Source organism: Eptatretus burgeri, chromosome 2 (genome assembly GCF_056783735.1).
Source record: "Eptatretus burgeri isolate ZD-2024b chromosome 2, Ebu_testis_v1, whole genome shotgun sequence".
In the NCBI taxonomy this organism is placed as follows: domain Eukaryota; kingdom Metazoa; phylum Chordata; class Myxini; order Myxiniformes; family Myxinidae; genus Eptatretus; species Eptatretus burgeri.
The window spans coordinates 45420603-45436004 of record NC_140962.1 but is presented as its reverse complement, the minus strand read 5'-3'; the positions used below and the strand labels follow the sequence as shown (position 1 = coordinate 45436004).

The 15402-nt window shown below is 41.9% G+C and overlaps 1 protein-coding gene across 6 annotated transcripts in view; it reads left to right on the top strand.

Moving 5' to 3' along the window:
* Nucleotides 1-15402, top strand: part of LOC147031953 (RNA-binding protein FXR1-like) — a 164470-nt gene that overhangs the window by 29907 nt on the left and 119161 nt on the right. For all 6 annotated transcript variants that reach the window (XM_085869202.1, XM_085869201.1, XM_085869199.1 and 3 more), the window contains one exon: nt 5749-5801. In XM_085869202.1, the coding sequence (XP_085725328.1) occupies nt 5749-5801 (53 nt within the window). Of the gene's footprint in view, nt 1-5748; nt 5802-15402 lie in introns of those variants that run through there.

Sequence of the window (15402 nt, the reverse complement as noted above, 5' to 3'; positions counted from 1 at the left end):
CCTCGTGGTGCCTTGATGGGCGAGTCGCGACGTCTGTCCCCACGGCAGTTAGGATAGCCGCGGCTGACTCGGGCCTTCCACGGGGCCGGCGAGCTCTCTCCGGCGCTCTTCACTCGGACGCGCAGGTCTGCGCAACAGAGCTGGCAGAGCAGCGCCTCCAGTCCGCGTCCCTGGTGCCACGCCCGCACTCCCCACAAACTGTGAGCTCCGACGAACGGGTCGTTCCATAGATCGCTTCTCCACGGATAGGCCACCACGAGCCGAAGATCCCGACCAAGACCACCAGAAGAAACCACCCACACACTCTCTACTTGGCGTCCCGTGCGCCCTTATATTCCTCCTGGCTTCTTCCTCCACCCTCCTTCGAGCTCCTCCGGGAAGCTTCGAGAAAGGAGTCGTTTCTCAGTTCCAATGCCTCGCTCCTCCCTGTTTATCGCTCCGCCCCCCCTTCCAGCAAGGAGGTGTTACCCATTTCCAGTGCCTCACTCCTATGAACCAACCAATGATGAACGATCTCCCCTTTGCGGTGCGCAGGAAAAACAGGCGGGAAAATACCTTGTTATACTGATATACCTTGTTCTTTTTCCTTGGCGTTCTCGGAATCCCTTGTTCCTTTCGCTTTCTAGAGACGGTTTTTATGAGCAGAGAGGGTTGCGATTTGGTGTGTGGAGAGGGGGGGATCGGCAGTTGGTGAAGCGGGGAAGGTGGTTAGGTGATTGGCGTAATTGTGGTTGGCGTTGTGGTTGAGGTGATGATGGCGTGGTTTGTTGAGAGGCAGGTATGGTTGTGGTTGTGGTTGGTGGTTGAGGCGATCATGGTTGTTGTGATGGTGGCGTTGTGAAGGTGGTTGTGGTGGTTGAAATGTGGTTGGTCTAAAATAACGATAGTGAAAGAAAAACACTATCTCAAAGGATCACAGCCCTGTTAACACAAATAAATTCCCATTAAACAACGGTGGGGAAATCTAACTGAACACACACTTATCGATCTAACTGAACTAAAGACCTTTATGGTGTTCTGCAAATTTCCACAGCCATAACAATATGTAAAAATACCCTGCGCAGATAGTAACCATCTCCGATTTTGAAAATTCCTCCTATAAAAAAAGTTATGACATCAAAATATCTCCGCTAATGGAAATCGCCTAAAAAATTATCTCCCAAAATAGGCAAGCTTTTTGAATTCTGTTTGCGGGAATCAAACGGGGCATTAGCAGAGACGAATTGCCGCACATTTTATGATGCATCACTATGACATATCAATTTTTATGACGTCATTCCTCTTTTTTGACTTTTTGTTTCACAACCCAGAATTTTCATTGGATCTTCGTGAAACTTGCCATGTATATTGTATATGCAGAAAGCCCACGCGCAGGCAGTAACCATCTCCGATTTTGGAAATTCTTCCTAGAAAAAAAGTTGACGTCGTAATATCGCCGCTAATGGAAATCGCCTATACCATTATCTCCGAAACTAGGCAAGCTGTTTGAATTTTGTTTGCGGGAATCAAGCCGGGCATTAGCACAGATAATTTATCGCAAACCTGATACATCACAATGATGTCATATTCGTTTTTATGACGTCATCATTAAGAGGACGAGGATCTTAGCTCATTTGAGCTTGTTATTAAAGTTTGCAGTTATACTGGTCTCAAAAATGCTAAATTTGAAGGTGTCTCGTTGTGCCTTCTCTGAACTCGAGGGGCCGAATTTATGAAAGACGTTTCCTGAGCATCTTGCAAACACACCCTAACATTTAAATGCTGACAAAAACATCATTGTTGTACATGCACAGCTAATTGCCCATCCAAATATCAATTAATGAAGGGAGATAAACAGCCGATTAGTTGTGGGCATCTAAACATCCGATTAGCCTGTGAAACACCGCACATATCTCCAGCATCCATTCAAAATGATGCACTTGCATAGAATCACAGCGCCATGGCCAATTGTTGGAGGGGATTCAGTGCATTGCTCCTCGTCGTAGGTTGGTCCAGGTTGCACTAGATTCAGCAACCAACGAAGTGATTCCTTTGACAGTCCTCCAGACAAATTAGTCATACTTCTCCAGAGGATTGCATCTATCCTCGGAGATTCTCAATGCATGTCGGTGAACTGTCCTATTCCTATCCTCTTTCTGCCTCCTCTTAAGCTAATTCAAGCAAACGTCCCATGCAAACTACCAATTATAAGCCATGCAGTGCTTGCTTCAAGGCCTTAAATGCACTCTTAAACATGCCCTTACAGACTTGTAAAAGTTCATTTGTTATTTAAACGCTTGTGATTAGGTTTTGATCCACATTAGATAATCACTCTTGGGTGAATGGTGACCGCACAATTAGCAATTATACTCATGCCTAACTAACTCTTGATGCTTTTCATAAATTTGGCCCTTGGTGTTGCTGCTGAGAAGACTTGATCGTTGCTTGAAACCTCCGTTATGTAATATCATTATTTTTACTGTCTGATGTACTAATACAAATCTATCCTTAAATTCTTGCCCCAGATTTTTTATTCCTGACTAGTGTTTGGTTGATTTGTCTTATATAGGATGTCTGTGCTGAGTGCATTGATTTTCTTTGGTTGTATTATGATGTAAATAATGTGATTACGGAATAATAAAATAAAACCTGAAAGCAACCTATTTCAGTGCACTTTAGGATGACTGGCTACTTCGACTCATGTTGAGAGGGGTTTTGGCATCCCATACTCCTAACACTTGCTTAAGGTGCTGTCACACCTTGATGTTTTAGCCAGCAATGGCAACGTATAAAAATGTATGTAAAATGTTGGCGTACGCTGAAGTTTTGAGGTTTTTTTTAAAGTTTTGTCGTATTCATAACGTGTTGGTCGTATGCATAACATTAGTAATGGGCACAGAACGTTTCGTTGTCTTATAGATAACTTGTACCAACAAATGCTTAGCCTGTTGTCGGCGTTCACAACCTATGCCCAACGATAGTTTAACTTAGTCATAGCGCGCTGCACGTATCGCCGACAAACTCGTGGCGTTCTCTGTTAAAAAGCTGCCGCATGCCGATTTAAATCATAACCGCCTGAAAATTGGAAGGGTCAACATCGCAGTCACACCGTGACGATTTAGCCAGCGTATGCCGACCTATGAAAAATGTGTCTAAAACGCTGCACACGTCGAATACGGTATGGGTAAGTTGTGTATACGTTAGGAGCACGCTGAAAAACAATGAAGTACGCTGTCACATTCCGTGGTACGTCTAGTACATCGTGAAATTTCAAGCATGCTGAAAAATTTATGACGTACTCGACGTATGGCTCACAAGTTCCGCATACGCTGGCATAAGTTCTCGGCGCGCTCCGCGATCGTTGTCACACGTCGGACACACGTTACTTGCAAGTTACTCATAAGTCGAAACACGTCGAGGTAATGTTTAGCATACCCGAAACTTAATTTTTAACCTATGAGTAGCGTGCTTTGAACCTATGTGTAACGTATCTCAAACGCACATTGGCGGATCTAGACGAATTTGATTGACGTCTTCCGGACGATCACAACTTGCTGAACGTGTTTCTAACTTACACCTACCGTATAATGGAGATTTGGCAGCATTTAGGGGAATTGGTATATAAAAATGGGCTTCACAAGAGGAACCCGTCAGTGTTCCAGACTCCATGTTGAGTAGATGTCAATGTCAGTAGTATCAGTAGTAGTAGTATTAGGTGAGCATGTCAGTAGTAGTAGTAGTAGTAGTAGTAGGTCCATGTCAGTAGTAGTCGGTGAGCGTGATGGGGAGGGTGTGGGTGATGATGGATCCTCGTTGCATCCACGAATAGGAGACTACTTTGTACCATTGTTCGATGTTCTTTTCGGCTAATTTTTTTTTTCTCATTCCCACGATGAACTATTTTTTTTGTTTCAGTTTTTAAAGTATTCAAAACGACTTGGACAAATGCATAATGTACTAGTAATGAACACAGAACGCTTCGATAACTTATAGATAAGTTATACCAACGATTGATTAGCGTGTTTTAGGCGTCCACAACATATGCTCAACGATAGTCTAACGTATGCATAGCGTGGCAGCGTATCGTCGACGATTACGTGAGGATTTCTATTCATAGGCTGCAACTTCACTTTTAATAAATGCTTGTCACTCGCTTATTGTTTTTGGACGCTGGTGCTCGGCAATTGAAATCGTTTCCATTGAACGAGTTAAATCACTTCCACTCGACTATTGAAATGATTTACACTGAACGATTTAAATAAATGCCTGTCACTCACCTATTGTTTTTCGACGCTGGTGATCGGCAATTGAAATCGTTTTCATTGAACGAGTTAAATCGCTTCCACAGCACTGCAGCCACGGCACCAACAGCAGCAGGCTCAGTGCCAGCCTCATGCCAGGCTCAAGCGGATCCCTGTAGAAGGTGTACTGCTTGGTTATCCTTGGACCCACTCTAGCTAGCAGCTCGTCGAACATCGCTTGGGGCATTCGCAGGAAGTTGATTAAGGATGCATGGTCCTCGTTCCGAAGTTCCACCATGAGCTGGTCATATATGCCATAATGGCGTCGCCTCCCGATCCATGGTCTGACCCAGTTCCTTCTCCTCCGTTCACGTCTTCTTCTCCCGGCTCTATTGGCACGCAACTGGTGCAGTGTCAACTCGATGAGGTCATGTTGATGTTGGAGGACAGGTAGGTATTGTCGTCTCAGCCTTGCCGTATCCTCCATCTCTCGGAATGACATGGACATGTACTCACCGCGAAGTCTAAAAAAAAGACGGGTTCCTCCTGCGAAGCCCCTTTTTATATACCAATTCCCCTAATCGCTGCCAATACACCATTATACGGTATCTGTAAGTTAGAAACGCGTTCAGTAAGTTCTGTGGTCGTCCTGAAGACGTCAAATACGTCTACATATGTATTTGTGCGTAGGACATGCTTTACAAATAATTCCCAAGCACGTTACTCGTAGGTAATAAATAAGTCACGGGTACCCTAAACATTACTTTGACGTGTTTCGACGTATGAGGAACTTTCAAGTAACATGTTGCAAAGTGTGAACAACGTTCGTGTTGCGTGCTTACAAAACGTTACTCATCGGTTAGAAATAAGTTTCGGGTCTGCTAAACATTACCTCGACGTGTTTCGACTTATGAGTAACTTACAAGTAACGCGTGTCAACGATCGCATAACGTGCTTACAACTTATGGCCAGCGTTGCGGTATGTGTAAGTCATACGCCGGTATAAGTCGTAAAATTTCAAGCATGCAAAAATTTGAGGACAACCCAAAAGTACAACGTTTAAAGCCAGCTTACTACGACGCATGGCAGTGTCTTCCAGCGTGCTATTAACGTATACAAAACGTCCCCATAACGTATTTGACGTGTGCCAGCGTTTTAGACAAATTTTTCATAAATCGGCATACGCTGGCTAAATCGTCAAGGTGTGACAGCGGCTTTAGCGTGGTTTGGCAAGTGTGAACAGCCATGATGATTAAACCCACGCCAGTCAGTGGAGAACGAAACAAATCTTATAAAACCGCAAGACCAAACGACCAACTCGATGGGATTGTACTCTTCTTGTTCATAAAGGCTCATCTCCTGGTGAAATGTAAAACCTTGTTGCCACAGCAAAGAGTTTATTTCTGTCCTTTGAAATGAAATGGCAGTGTTAATCTTTGAAATGAAATGGCAGTGTTAATCTTTGACTTAAGAACGGTTAGAGAATAACTTTTTATTTAAACTTTTTTCTTTTCTCTCTTTTTTTCAGGCTTTTGTGAAGGACGTTGAGGATGAGAGACTGACCGTGGCTTTTGAGAACAAGTATGTGGTGAATTTGATATTATTATTGTCTTGCTGCCACTTGTCATCTAATAAAACAAGCATTTGATATGTGAGATGAAACAAAATAGGTTTTGAATGTTACGATCCAAAATAACTGTTGGCTTAATAGTTAAGGTGGTGGGCTTCGGATCCTGGGATCCTGAGTTCAAATCCCATTCGGCTTTTGAATTAATACCAGGTGGGGTTGACTGCCTGTCATCCTTCTGAGGTCAGCAAAATAAGTGCCAGCTTGCTGGTATATCGTGCCCAATAGCCAAGGAGACTGCTTTGGCAGCACCAACGCTCTGCACAGTTTGGTCCCAATGGATGGATGGATCCAAAATAATTGGTCAACTCATTGAGTCTTGCTCTGATCGTTTCAAGTATTAAAATAATTAAAAAAATAAAATAATCTGATCTATTATTTTGTTGGTAAAACCTCCATGAGAGATTCATCATCTTGTGATGGAGGTTTTTGAAGGACCATTGCCCTTCATATGTAACCTTGCGGAGATTGGTGAACATTGTGAGGACGTGCAAGACGCTGCTTGCTGAAAATGCTGACCAACCATTTTGACTGACGAGAAATACATTCAGAAGATTGACACTATCTTGCAGTGTAGCTGAAACATCACCTATGACACAAGTACAAAAATGCGACAAACAAAAAGATGTCAGCGATACAACTCATGAATCATGTGAAATGAATAAAATAAGAAAATGGAGGCTGTAAATGTAAACAAACAAGACATTTAATTAATTTAGCTTATACAGGGTGTTTCAAAGGCTAATCGCTTCAAAACTTTGTTAACCAAAACATTGAGTAATTAAACAAAACATTAACTCGAAAAATGAAAACCAAATCATGGAGAAATTAAACTCGTTATGCATTAATGCACTTATAGTTAAGGTGTTCGATGTGAGCATCCCCACGCACACAACATGCATTCACACGAACTGTGAAGTTTTCAATGAGGTTTCTGCAAGTTTTAATGGTTACTGTCTGTACATAAGCCTCAATTGCTGCCTTCAGATTAAGTTCAGATCTGGGGTGTTCCTTGTAGACATTATCCTTACAAGCTCACCAGAGGAAAAAAAGTCCAGCGGATTGAGGTTGGGGCTGTGTGGAGACCATTCATTTTCCAAACACAAACTGAGAACTCATTGTCTGAATTTTTGATGCAGCAAGGCAATTGTTTCATTGGTGAATGTGGGGTAGCACCATCTTGCATGAACCACTGTCGCCGGAAGGCTGCATTCCTCATCGATTGCTTCAAGTCTTCGTAAAATGTGTTGACAATCGACCGGTATCATTCTTGCTTGATGATATCCGTTCTTCCGTTTTTATCTTCAAACCAACATGGCCCAAACACACCTCTGTTGCTGAGAGCCACGAAAGCAGTGACTTTCCGACCCTCAAGTGACTTCTCTTCAACCTCATCTGGACGTTGACTTCCCCAGAAAATGTTGTTGTGTGAATTGATAGCACCATTGACGTGAAAGTGTGCCTCGTCACTAAACCACACATCGCGAATCCAGTTTGGGTTTGCCTCCATCTTCTGCTGCAGCATCTCACACATCGCGACTCATGCTGCTTTATCCCCATTGGTCAATTTATGGGCTGTTGTGATGTGGTAAGGAAAGAGGTTTAAATCTTGTTTCATTATTCTTCTGATACTGCTGGGAGTGAGACCCAGTTCAGCCAATCATTGTTGATGCGATTTTTTTCGGACTTTGCGTGACTGACTCACAAACTTGTTCCATGTTTCCTTCATGCCGTACACTTCTTGGGCGACCGGACCTTCCCTTGTTAATGTTGAGAATCGTCCCTTCACTTTTGAACTTTTCCACAAGTTTCCAAATCGGTGGCTTGCTTGGCTTGTTTCTGGGATGCACTCCATATTCATTGCAGAACCTCGTCTGGACGGAAACAATTGATTTGGTCTCAAAATACCACTTGACAATGTTTACTCTTTGCTCCATCGAAAACGTCATTTTTTCCATAGAATACTTTGGCTATGCTTGAATGACTTTTCCAAAGATCATTGATCACTCCTGCAAAACAAAAAAAATTAAAGTAATGACTAAAAGTACAAAGGTCATTTGAAGTGGTTAACCTTTTATTGACACACCCTGTATGAGTAAAAAAAATCTTGCTAAGTCAGGCATATTAGCTCATGCTGTGGCACTGATGCCACATGAATGAATACAATGACCATGTGACATGCCATCCATCCATCCATCCATCCATCCATCCATCCATCCATTGGGACCAAATGATGTGCAGAGCGTTGGTGCATCTTAAGCAGTCTCTTTGGCTCTTGGGCACAATCCTGGACAGGTCGCCCCTCCAACACAGGATACCAGCAAGCTGGCACTCATTTTGCTGACCTCGGAAGGATGACAAGCAGAGTCAACCCCACCGAGCATTAATTTCACAGACGGGGGATTTGAACTCAGAATCCTAGGATCCCAAGCCCACCACCCTAACTATTAAGCCAACATCAGGTATATGAGTTGGTTCGGTGACGAAAACAAGCTGATTAAATTTTAGTTCAGGTCCGAATCCATACAAAATGTAAACTAATCAGCCTGGCGGAGGTATTAAGCGATGGTAGCTTGCAGCTCCGGGCAGTTCTGTGCGACCAAAATCAAATAGCAGCATGTTTGTGCATGTCTGTGTGTGCTCTTGACTGCTACATGCTGCACCTTTGTGGTCACTGTTTCCCAAAGTAGTGAGGCCAGAACTGAGGCAATCGAAAAAATGAGTCCAACTGTCGTGGGAAATTAACAGAACTTCTGAGCCAATAATCCAGAAAGCTTTACATTACACTTTATTGCTGCCTTGTGGAACACCAACTTTAAGATTGAGATATTGAGGCATAATGCCATAAAGAGCAACCCATTGTTTCTTTTTATTGCATTTGATAAACCAACATATCATTTTGAGTCACCCAAATATTTGATTCACTTAAGGGAGGGTCCCTGTCTACCAGACAACTTGGAAAGTACGGTTGGTGCCAGACAGTATCGAAAGTGAGATAGGTGTCCATTGAGATAGATTCACAGTCTCTGGCCAATATTTTCATTGCCAATCAGGAAATGTCCTAATCCTCAACAGCAACACATTAAAGGGTTATTTGAGCCAATAGTATCTGCTGAACCCGAATCAGACAGGAATGTCGACTGAACCGGCAGTAGTATTCTGTGTTGATTCCATGTGAGTCAGCTGATAACAATAAAAGTGCAATATTCTTCATGTTGATATGGGGATAAAAAATCCACTGGTGGAATTGTTTGACAAGGAAATAGATGAGGCACCCCTCGTGTGGTGATCTTCAAACTTCATAAACCTGTTTATTCCTTTGTTTTTGCAATGTTTGTTCGGAAGAAATGATCAATGGGAAATGAGGATGCATAAACCGAAGGAGCTCTTGAAGATCAAAATAATTGCACATTGCCAGGTTGTGAACAAGAAAAAGAGCAATCGGAGATTGCAAACCCTCACCAGGACTTCTTTTGAGTGGTGTATTTTTATAGGTTTTCGGGTAAATCCAATATGGCCTGCAAACCATGTGACCTATGATGTCATATGTGTGAACGTTTTGTTCCTCATGGACAGGCGGTTATACATGTGAAGTTTCACCTTGATCTGTTCAGCCACTTCAGAGATTTTTTAAGGATTAAAATTTTTTTTACCACGATGGCTGCTGAATCACGTGACCAATGACATCATTAATTTTTTTTTCTGTGGACCATTTTATTTCTTGATTACCTTCAAACATTTTCATACTGATCAGATGTGGCATTCTTCAAATGCAATTATGATGTCATAACGATGGCACCTATGATGCCATAAAAAATCGATCTCATTCCCCATGAGGAATACTTGCTATGTGCCAAGTTTCAATTTTTTCCTTGGTGTGGTTTCATGGATAGAGGTCCAGTTTTTATCCCCCGCCGCGTGGCGGAAGGGGGATATTGTTGTCACCCAGGTCGTCCGGCTGTCCGTCCGGCTGTCCCTCCGTCCGTCCGGGCATCAACATTTATAGCTGTGAGTGCGATAACTCATAAACTGTTCGCCATATCGATTTGAAATTTGGGTCACACATGTACCATCTGAAAAGGAAGAGCACTATTGATTTTGGGCGTGGCCGGATCCAAGATGGCCGACTGGGGCGGCCATCTTGAAAAAAGTTTTTTCGCCATATCGATTTGAATAGTATATGCTGTTGTGTAATATCGTGAAAATTTTGGGTTAATTTTTGCCAACCTAATTTTTTAGTGACTATGGACCATAAATTTATCAAAAATTCTGGTTGGCATTTTTTTGGCCGCCATCTTCGACTCTTGGCTGCCATCTTGAAATTTGCTCGGGTAAAAACACATTTCCAACCATATCTTTACCTCTGATATAGGTATTTACATGATATTGGTGTCTAAATGTATGTTTTAGAGGGCTCGCAATCATTTGTGATACTTTATAAAGGTCTAAATATAAAACTTGCCAAGGAAGTTGTCAATAATGCCATTTTTTAGCTTATAGCGGCAGCCAAAATAATGAAATTTTTATTATGTTCTTTTTTGATATTTCATAGCTGTTATCATGACCTAATTTGACTATTTTCCCATAAATACCTATTATCACATGTTTAATATTTATTAAATATTTGTTTCTGCTTTTTTCAGAATATAGCTACAACAGCCTGAAGAAAGATGAGAGAGCCACCTACAAAAAGACCACGCACCAATACAAACTATAAACTGTGTATTAAATGTCAAAAACATAGTAGTGATTTGTTGAGACAACACCCAAAATATTCATCATATGAAAAATTTCTGCATTCTGTCTGTCGTAGGGCTGATTTAGGTGAACTGGAATTCCTTGGAATTCATAACCGTCTGGGTGATATAACTGCAGAACAGTTAAAGGACCAACATGCGAAGTGGCATGCTCCATGCTATGCAGAAACTACTAACGTCACAGACATTGGAAGATCTAGCAGGCGGTATGAAACAGCCCTCGCTACACAGGACTCTACCCAGCTAAATTGAAAGAGAGGTCGCCCTAGATCTTGTAGCTCTACGCAATCTTCTTCTGCACTAGTACGATGCACACGTTCCCAAATAAGGAAGTTCAATAAAGCTGAGTGCTTCTTTTGTCAGGGTAAAAATACAGATATTCTTCACAGATGTCAAAGTCAAAATGTTGGTGAAAAAATGGCAGTGATTGTGCAAAAATGCAACAATGATGAGTGGAAGGTGAACTACAGTGAACTGATAAATTCAAAGGACCCACTTTCTAGAGATTTGATGTATCATAATACCTGCCTGGCAAATCAGTGGAAAAATACAACCCGGTCAAGCAACCAGTTGCAGAAAAAGACCAAAAGGATTCAGATGATTCTGTAAATTTCTTGGCTGCAGAAATTGAGTTTTACAGTTGCCTTGCAGATAAACTCAGCTCTGGTGAATATATAGGCATTGATAAAGTACAACAAGATTATGACATATGATGATGATGTATGGTTTACACAGAACTACTACTCGTGCTGCACTGAAGGAAATTATTGAAAAGAATATCGATGACGTGGAATTCACACGCCCATGTGACCGCACTAAACCATCACTAATTCACTCAAGTAAGGCCTGTGATGCTGCTGTAGATAATGCTGCAAACAAAACTGATAGACAAGATGTACAAGCAATGTTTACTACTGCAAAAATCATACGGAGAACAATAGAACAGAATAATAGCTTGAAATTTAAAGGTTCCTTGGTTGGTGAAACTATTGTTCCTGAAGAGTTAAGTATATTGTTGGGTTGGATAATTCAAGGACAGAGCACGGCCCAGTCAAATGTACGGTCTGAAAGTATCAGACATTCATGCAGTAACATATCACAGCAGATGATGCAAGGTTACAGATCAAACAGACAGGTTACATACAAACCCAAATCAGATTACTCTGTGTTTCGCAGTGGCACTTAAACTCCTCTGACATTGGGCATGTCCCTGTATTGCTATCATGCCATGCGGAGTAAGAAGATTATTGATGCTATATCCCATGCTGGTGCAGGAGTGTCATACCAGCACACACTTCAGCGTGTTTCACAGATAGCTTGCGCAGTGAAGAATAACATTGAAGAACATGGCGGAACATAATCCCTCCAGGACTCGTACCGAACCAACCTTTACGTGCTGCTCTGGACAATATTAATGCCAAAGTTGATACACCTGATGCGAAACATTCATTCCATGCTCTTGCATCAGCAATATTCCAGCAAGGTGAACCGAGAGGCACAGATCAACATGTGAGAGACCTACTAAATGTTAATATACCTCCTGACAGCAAATTAAAAAATGTGCCAAACACAGTGGTAGAGTTGCCATGTACCATCACAGATAGCCCTAAACCAAGGACTAGCCCTCATTATCCTAGTTTTGAACTTTTTCAGCATCAGGATATACTCAAGGAATCAAATGAAAATGACACTGCATGGTTACTAGGTCGTTACTTCAGAAGAAAATATGTAACCACATCCAGTGAAAGCAGACAAACTGCAGAGAGAGATCCCCTTCCTGAAGAACAACCCGATGACACAGATCAGACTTCACCAAGGAGTAAACAATATATTCCTGTATGGTCAGCCTATAATTCGTTGTTAGCAAAGGAACAAGTAGTTGACAATGTACATGCATTACCTCTAATCAATGCACCAGCACATGAATGGCCCACCTTGGTGACATCACTACTCAACATTCACAATATTAATGTGATTAACACAGAACCAGAAAACAAAATGCCAGTTTGTGTCTGGCTGGATATGGATCTGTACAAGAGGGTCTTAAAACTTCCATACCTAGACCCTCAGCTGTATAATGGTAAATGGATTGAATCCCCAGGACAGTTTCATACAGTGTTGTGTGCTCTCAGATGTCTGGGTCAAACTGTTGAGAGTAGTGGACTTGATCAAGCTTGGGTACAAGCAGACATCTCCAGCAATGTCACAGTTGCACAAATATAATCAATGGCAAGCATTATCACCGAGCAATTTATTGTCACCAGTTTACCCTGTAGGTCCTCTCAGACCTACTCTTTGATGCCTTCTTTGAGAAGCATCCTCATGCATATGAAGCTTTAGAAACAAGTCTACAGAATCTGACACATGCCTGCAGTGGAAAACATACCGTTGATAAAGCTCACCAGCAACTGAAATCTGCAATGTTAGCAGCTGATTTCCAGAAACTCATGGATGAATTTGATGCAGCAAATGAAAAGTACCCCTTGTATAAGTGGGCACGAATGTACATGCGGCAAGTCACTGATCTGCTTCAATTCATACAAGGCACACGTCAGAGGCAGTGTTACTTACATTTGGCCTCTCTGGAACAGCTGTGCATTTCGTTCTTTGCCTACAATAGATTGGACTACGCACAGAATATTCCAGAATATTTAGCAAGGATGTACCAACTACAGCAGAGTGACCCTTTGGTGTGGAGAGAGTTCCTAAATGGAAATTTCACAGTTAATACCAATTGTGTACCCTTCACTGCTGTTGGTGTGGATCAGGCACATGAATATATCAACAAAGTCCACAAAGGAGATGGTGGCATCTCTGGTATAACCAACAATCCCCAAGCACTTCTACGGTATTGCCTCAGCACACCACACTTAACAGCTATATCACAGGAAATGGAAGAAATGTTGGGAATGTCAAAAGTTACACATGATACTCACCATGCCCTCTCCAACAGCAAAGTGATGCGCCAAGAAAATAATGTTCTACAACTGAAAGAAGTCCTGTCAAAGTCGAATCCTTTCACAGTGTCCAAGTGTGAAGATGGTACAGAAATGAAGTTGTACAACATCACAACAAATGTCATCATGCCACAAAATGTTCAAGATAGTATACTTGGCACTGAAGAGAGAGGTAGAACTGCTTACGGCAATTTTGTAAAGGAGAGAATCCAAGGGCAAAATAACATAATGTAACAAAAAAAAAAAGTTTGTTTGAGTGAATTTTTTGGTTGTTTATCTTTTATTAGGTCGTAAGAATGAAGAAAAAGCATATATTTTATGTCGCTAATCGTTATTAAGGAAATGACACCGATTTTGTTATTTTTTATTTTTTATTTTTATTTTTTGAAAAATAAAAAATTGTATATTTACAGAAGAAAATTGCAGAAATATGTATTTGAACATTAATGAAACTATACAACAGCGTTGAAACATACAGGGATATGCTAATCAGAAGTAAAACATAGCATACTGTTGATTGTTTTGTGATTTAGAAAATATTTTGAAATTATTTTGAAAAAAATATGATTTTTACAAGTAGGTTATTCAAGTATGATTTATATGATTCATTCAAGTAGTTATTTGATATATGTTACATTTTGTTTCCGTTCTTTCCCTTCAACTCGTCTTATTATATTTGTTCTTTTATTAAAAGATATTGTCTCATGATGGCTTCTGCTCGAGGTTCCTGCAAGCATGATCCTGATAACTTCTGCTATGTCTGCGGAGTCTTTCTGAATGTCAAGTCAGTCAAGTACACCATCATTGAAGGGAACCTCTTCTGTTCAGCTTACAAGGCGTACTTTGGAGTTCAATTAGGGGACCAGGACAAGAGTTGGGCGCCACACGTGGTTTGCGGAAGCTGTCGGTCCACTCTGGAGTCGTGGTACAGAGGGGAGAAACGAAAACTGAAGTTTGGCGTGCCAAGAATCTGGCGGGAACCAACAGATCACTCAAACAACTGCTACTTTTGTATGGTGGTGGTGACGTGTCACCGCAGGGGAAAGAAGACTGATGTGTTCGACTACCCCAATCTGCCATCATCTCTTCGTCCGGTGATGCATTGTGAGGAGATTCCAGTTCCCAACCCTCCTCCGGTGGTCACGAAAGATGTTTGCACAAGTTCCAGGAGCGAAACAGAAGATGCCCACGACGATGTCTTTGTGGCAGATGATACCCCGGCTATTCCGCATTTCCCTAACCAAGCGGAGCTCAGTGATCTTATCTAGGGACCTCGGACTCACCAAATCAAAAGCAGAATTACTGACATCCAGGTTGAAACAGTGGAAGTTGTTGGACGAGAACTGTCGGGTAACAAAACAGAGACAACGTCATGACATATTCTCTCAGTATTTCACACTGGATGAGAAAGTGTGCTATTGTCACGACATCAATGGCTTGTTTGAAGAAATTGAATTCCTGTATGATCCCAGCAACTGGCGACTGTTCGTGGACAGCTCAACTAGAAGCTTGAAGGCGGTGCTGTTGCACAATGGTAACAAGTACCCAAGCATCCCTATCGCCCACTCTGTTCAGCTAAAGGAAGGCTATGAGAATGTGAAGCACCTGCTGCGCCTGGTGAAGTATGAAGGGCATCATTGGGAAGTGATTGGAGACTTTAAGATGATTGGCTTTTTGACAGGTTTGCAAGGCGGCTTCACAAAACATCCCTGTTTCCTCTGCTACTAGGATAGCTGAACTACAGCGAGACATTATGAAACGAAGGACTGGCCATCAAGAACGGGCTTTGTCATTGGCGAGAAGAACGTGAAGTGGCAACCGCTGGTTGAGCAGGAGAAGAT